This window comes from Otolemur garnettii, unplaced genomic scaffold (genome assembly GCF_000181295.1).
Source record: "Otolemur garnettii isolate 467f Iridium unplaced genomic scaffold, OtoGar3 scaffold00034, whole genome shotgun sequence".
Lineage (NCBI taxonomy): Eukaryota > Metazoa > Chordata > Mammalia > Primates > Galagidae > Otolemur > Otolemur garnettii.
In genome coordinates, this window is record NW_003852429.1 from 9,501,881 (window position 1) to 9,508,606 (window position 6,726).

At 40.5% G+C, this 6,726-nt stretch overlaps 1 protein-coding gene across 2 annotated transcripts in view; it reads left to right on the forward strand.

Annotated features, from left to right (window-relative positions):
• Positions 1-6,726, forward strand: part of PCCA (propionyl-CoA carboxylase alpha subunit) — a 373,052-nt gene that overhangs the window by 198,060 nt on the left and 168,266 nt on the right. For both annotated transcript variants that reach the window (XM_003789599.2, XM_023513087.1), the window contains exon 18: positions 154-256. In XM_003789599.2, coding sequence (XP_003789647.1) covers positions 154-256 — 103 coding nt within the window. The remainder of the gene's footprint in view (positions 1-153; positions 257-6,726) is intronic.

A 6,726-nucleotide genomic window follows, 5' to 3' on the forward strand; every position in this document is an offset into this window, starting at 1 on the left:
CAACCCTGCATGCTTCTGTGCCTAGTACAGTGCTAACTGCATGACAGATGTCTGATAAAAACACCTGTTTGAATGCCTAGTAATAATTCTGTAAGATAGAAGGACAGATGTTAACATTAGACATGACTGATTGGATGATTTTTTTCCTCCCAGGACACACATTAACCAAGAGTGAGAGAAACCAGTTATTGGCAATAGCATCATCATTGTTTGTGGCGTTCCAGTTACGAGCAGAACATTTTCAGGAACCTTCAAGGTATGCTAGATCATTTAAAATTGAATGAATGAGCGGAAAAATACCAGTAATGTAATCAGCATAGGAAAGAGCTACTAAAAGATCTGACTAGTCTCAGTTTTGGATCTTATGGGCATTTGGAGAAATATAATAAAGTCACATTATTTAAATACAGAATTGCATATATTTTGTTCAAGGAAGTTTTAAAAATTCAGAATGAAAAAGGATCTTGGCTTCTTTAATTTGGATGTATTAGAGGTGAGAAGATATTCTGAAATCTGATGGGAGATCTATTTAGTTAGTATTTATTTTATTAGTTCTAAATTAGGGGGAAATTTATTAATATTTCAGAATGAATCTGGACAGCTAAAAATATGTATCAGAAACGAGTTTATAAGATACAAGAAGGAATTAACACCAGGTTGAATTAGTTACTTGTGAGCTCTGAGTGTCCCTTTTATGCACGTATCTATCTGTAAGGCGCTTGTGTCTAGAATGTGTGATTAAGTCATACAACTCAAAAATAAGCTTAAACAGCCCAGTAAAAAATGAGCAGCAGATCTGATATACCCTCTTTATCAAAGAAGATTTATGAATGGCACGTAAGCTTCTGAAAAGATACTTAACATCATTAATCACTAGAAAAACACAAAATCACAAGTTTGTACCACTGCACACCCACTGCACTAACATGTGTGAAGTGGTACATGGATGAGTGGGGTATATGGACAGGTAAGCCAGTGGGTCTAAATCTCAGAAGTAACATGTGAAGAGACAGAAACCAGATAAAGAAATCTATGTAGTGTGTGGTTTCATTTATTTAAGATTGCTGGGAAAGGCAAAGAGTATAAAGAGAAGAAAGGTCAGTGGTTGCCCGGGTGCAGGTATGGGTCCAGGTGTGGGAGCAGGATTTACTGCAGATGAGTTTTATTGTTCCACATGCTAATAGGGGTGATGGTTGTGCAGCGTATAAATTTATTAAAAAGGTATCAGACTGTACACTTAAAACATATGGATATTATGAATGTAAGTTGTGTCTTAATACATCTTTTATTAAAAAGTCTAAATGTATTTGTCAACAAAAGGCTTAAAAAAGGTGGGACTATTAGAAGTGTTGAGAAGATTGAAGATACTTGTAAAAATAAACAGTGTTTGAAACTGTGGAGGAATGTTGAGGAGTCAGGCTGATGGCTTGAAGACTGGGGAGTGGTGGCACCATCTCACTGATAAGTCAAGGGCAGTTTGGAAGGAAAAGGTGAGAAGTTCCGTTTTGCAAGCTGAGCTTGAGATCCTTAGGAGCCATCACTTTATCCCCTAGGGGCTTAGGAGTATGATAAATTCTATCCTTTTGAGTGTTTCTTCTTTAGCATAATTCTAGGGGCCCTAGGATTTTCTGAATAGTAAATGAATATTGGCTTGAACTTCAGGTCACCATCTGTATTAGCTCCTAACAAGAGAATCAGCCTGTCCTTGGAAGCTTTGAAGCCAGATGTTGACTTCTTTCTAGCAGTGAAAGCCCTAGATGGCATCTTCTAATAAAAGGCTGATTTGTGTACCCTGAAAATATATTTCGTGTAGCCATCTCCATTCACATACTCAGTCATGACAGTTTCCATGAATTTAAGTAGTTCTTCCTTTGAGGGTGGTGCCCTTTTGCTGGTCTTGGCAAGTGGTGGATTAATTTTGAGACTAAGCTGAGATGTCTGTCCCAGAGGTGGTGTTTGAGTGCATGGTGGTTGTGCACTGGAAGGAATCATAGTTATCTGGGGCTGAAGCTTTGCCACTTGATTTTTATTTATTAGGAACCACTAAGCAGGCCTCAGGATAATCTCATCAGCATTAAGCTGTCCTTCCTTAGAAAACTAAGGTGGCATATCCCTCAACTGTCGTTGCAAATAGGATGAGTCCCTGACTCTGGTTATGGAAGGGCTGGCTTAGCCCCTGGCTTTTCATATATTTGCCTTCCATCTCTCTGAACTGCGATTGTGTTGGAGGCATGATGTGTCTGTCCCCTTTGATGGCTATTGAAGAATTGATTTGAACAATGATGCCCCATGATGGGTGAAAATCTATCTTGGATAACTCCTGGATCAGCACCAATTCTGCTATCTGGCCTTTGCCCAAATGTATCAGCAAGTCCTCCAAGTAGGTCCCTATCCATTTTTATTCTTGGTGGCATGAATGGCCCCTCCAGAAAGAAGTCACTTCTTATCCCTTGAGCCATAGGGGCAGAAGTAAACACTTCTAGATATTTGACTGTATCTTGATGGATTCGATTGATTCTCTTTGGTCCATTGTCAAGAAAAGCCTTGCAAGGAACCCAGTGGTGTTCTTGTAACTCTACGGTATCCTACAGCAGGAAACAAGTCCTTGTTGGCAACTCTTTACTGAACATCAAGGAGTGCATTCTGGCAAAGGACCAATCCATCAAGGATTTGGCTCAGTCATGGTCCAGTCTAGGCCTCGCTGTCCTCTTACCTGGCAGAGGCACTCCAAGTCCTCTCCCATATCTTTGAGTTGACTTCTGTAATCGTACTCTCCACTTTGGTGGCTTGACAATGAAGAATCTTCAATAGAATAATATTAAGGGATGGGATAGGGAGGGGAGGGTGTAGAAGAAATGAAAAACCTTCACCAAGGACTCGGCAGCTGCCTCTTCAGGATCCTGTTTTTGGGGATTGGGAAGTGGGGGAAGAGGGGGGCAGAAGACAACAAAGGGGCGAAGGGAGAGGAGGGAGTCAGGGATGGCTTGAAGCTCTCAGCTCAGAGGAGTCACTGCTACAGCCACCACAAGGTAAGTGCTGCAACCTCTGTAGAGCTCCGACTTGCTGCTGGCCCATAAACTTACTTGATAAAAGTGTCAGGGTTTGGGAATATTGACTTCTGTTTTGAAAGAAGTTCTACTATAGAAATCTTAAGAAAGAGAAAATCAAAGAGGCAAACTTTGTTGTCTTATTTTAAGAAATTGTCAGAGTCATCCCAACTTTCAGTCATCACCCTGATCAGTCAGTAGCCATCAACATGGAGGCAAAACCTTCCACCAGCAAAAAGATTGACTTGCTGAAGATTAGATGATTGTTCACAGTTTTTTAGTAAAAGGTAAAAGATTTATACCATCTCAAGCAAAACAGAGATTGTTGACATTTTTTAGTAATAAAGTATTTTTAATGTTGGTTTTAAACATTATTTTAAACATTGGTTTTAGATGTGTTATTGAACACTGAATAGGTTGCAGTGTAGTGTAACCATAACTTTATATTTACTAGGATACTAAAAAATGTGTGTGACTTGCTTTATTGCATCATCCAGAATTGAACCCACTGTACTCTGAGGTCTGCCTGTGACCTAATGTGCATTCTTAGTCTCTAAGAACAGGGAACAGGTGTACTTTTACCTAAACAGTTTTTTTCTTCTTGTGAAAACCTTTCTTCTAAAAGCCGTTTGAAAAAAATCAGTATTCCAACAACAAAAATAAACAAATGAGACTTAATTAACCTGAAAAGCTTTTGTATAGCTAAGGACACACAAACCAAAGCAAAAAGACAACCTTCAGAATGGGAAAAGATATTTGTGTATTACAAATCTGACAAAGGCTTGATTAACTGGGATCTACAGAGAATGCAAATTAATCAACAAAAGAAGATCTAATAATCCCATCTATCACTGGGCAGGAGACGTGAACAGTACTCTCTCTGAGGAAGACAGATGAATGCTAACAGACATGTGAAAAAATGCTTATCATCCCATATCATCAGAGAAGTGCAAATCAAAACCACCCTGAGATATCACCTAACCCCAGCGAGGTTAGCCCACATCACAGAGTCCCAAAGCTGCAGAGTTGGTGTGGATGTGGAGAGAAGGGAATACTTTTACAATGTTGGTGGGACTGTGAACTAATATAGCCTCTTTGGAAAGAAGTATGGAGAATTCTCAAACAGCCCAAATTAGATCCCCTGTTTGACCCTACAATCCCCCTACTAGGCATCTACCCAGAAGAAAAAAATCACTTTATCATAAAGAACTTTGCACTAGGTTGTTTATTGTAGCTCAGTTTACATTCACCAAGACATGGAGCAACCTCAATGTCTGTCAGCTCAAGAATGGAGCCGTATTTGACTGTATCTTGATGGATTTGATTGATCCTCTTTGGTCCATTGTCAAGAATAGAATAGCCTTGCCAGGAACCCAGTGGTGCTCTTGCAACTCTCTAGTATCCTGCTGCAGGAAACAAGTCCTTGCTGGCAACTCTTTACTGAACATCAAGGAGTGCAAATTGCGGTGTGTGCATACCATGGAATATTTCTCAGCCATAAAAAAGACAGTGACTTTGCATCTTTTGTATTAAAATGGATAGAGCATGGAAAAACAGCTACCCAATGTGCTCAATACACATATGAAGCCAGTAGACGATCTAATGCATGACCACATAGGAGAAAAACTCATTTTAATTCTATTTGGGGGGAGAGGGAATGAGCGAGTGGGAAGGGGAGAGAAGATGGGGTGCTCCCACTGAATGGGCATGTTGTGGGGGTGTTTGGCACACCTTTTGAGTGTGGGACATAAGAAGAGGGACTCTACCCAACAAATGCAAATATTTTCAAATATTTGTACCCTCACATTAACCTGAAATAAAATTAAATAAAAAAAAAATAAGTGGGAAAAAAAAGAAAACGTCAGTATTCCAGTAAATGTTTTTTTGGGAAACACAATAGAACACTTTATTTTATGATGTATAGTGTTATAGATAATACAAACACTAATATTCCTTAGAGATTTCTGAAATATCAGTATTTAGGGCAATTGCTTTATTCTGTTCTACCAACAATTAAATTTTGATATTTCTATGTTAAAAAAATCTTACTTTTGGCTTGGCACCTGTAGCTCAGTGGTTAGAGTGCTGGCCACATGCACCAGGGCTGGCCAGTTCGAGCCCAGCCTAGACCTGCTGGGAAATAATGACAACAACAACTACAAAAAAATACAAAATAAAAAAAAATAAAATAAAAGCTGGGCGTTGTGGTGGGCGCCTGTAGTCCCAGATACTTGGGAGGCTGAGGCAAGAGAATGGCTTAAGCCCAAGAGTTTGAGGTTGCTGTGAGCTGTGACACTACAGCACTCTACTAAGGGTGACATAATGAGACTCTGTCTCCAAAAAAAAAAATAAAAAAAAATCTTACTTTTGACCTTATCTTTTATATATTGGAAAAAATTATGTCAGTGAACTATGTAGGCCAAATGTTAAGTTATCCAGATAACTTAATAATATATTAATAATATACTTAATATTATTATTAATAATAATATATATTATTATTAATAATAACTTAATAATATATGTTGCATATAAATTTCCACTACAACAAACAGTTATTCACATTTGGTGAGTTTGTTTTCTGTTGAATTAATCATTTATTTGGTAGGCCAGTTCACTGTAAAATTGGTGCAGTGTTGTAACACTGAAGACCTATAACACCTAGCAAAATATATCATCTTAACAAAGCATGCTCTCGGGTAGCTGATGTGAATGTGTGTTTTTTTTGCTTGTTTGCCGTAGAAATCCCTGACATTAAAGTGCTGCAGGGCATTTGAACCTTCACGTTTTGGCATCAGAGTCATGTTTTCATGATTGGCTTGGGAATGGGGTCTGGGAGTCGCCTCCAGGTGTGGCTGGATATTGCTGTCCTGGGTGTGTGGGGCAGTGTTTTTCCTTCCAGGCCAGTAGCCCGAGCCCTTCCTGTGTGTTGCTTATTCTGGCTGCTGATCTTGTTTTCCCAATTTCTCTGTGGGCTTCACTCTTTCATCATTTATGACTTGGAAAAAGACATTAATAATACATACCCATAGTATTTTGGGGTTTTTTTTGACAAGTTTAAAACATATATTTAAAATACAATTTATAAAATGCTTAATCTGCCAACTCAGGAGCCTGAGGTGTAGGGTATGGTGGGGGGTGGGCAGCTGCCCCTTACACCAGCAGAGCAAGGCTGCAGGGGTATGGCCTGCCCTCCCATGCCCTTCTGTTCAGACACCCAGGGGGGCATGTGTACCCCTGGGATCACATGACAAGGAAACAGAGCCCCAAAGGTTTCTTGAGTCTCTGTTTCGCAGGGAGGCTGTGTGCAGCCCTGCAGAGCACCCCCAGATGGGGCAGAGCAGGGTGGGGCTGGGTGGCGCAGGTGGACTCTGGAAGAGGCTGATGTTAGCCGGTCGGGTGTTGCCTCCTGCAGGTGGGGAGCACTCTGACTGAGTGGGCTGAGAAGGGTTGGTCACCAAGGCCTGGCTTATGGGGCCAGGGAGTAGCTGGGGGAAGGGGACAGTACTGTGAAGGCAGATAAATGGGCAGCAGCCTCAGGTTTTGCCCTCCCACCCCCATTCCCTGGGGTGTTTTAAGCCAAAGCCTACAGCTTACTTTGAAAAAAGAAAAGATAGCCAGGCTTTGTGGCGGGCACTTGTAGTCCCAGCTACTTGGGAGGCTGAGTCAAGAGAATCGC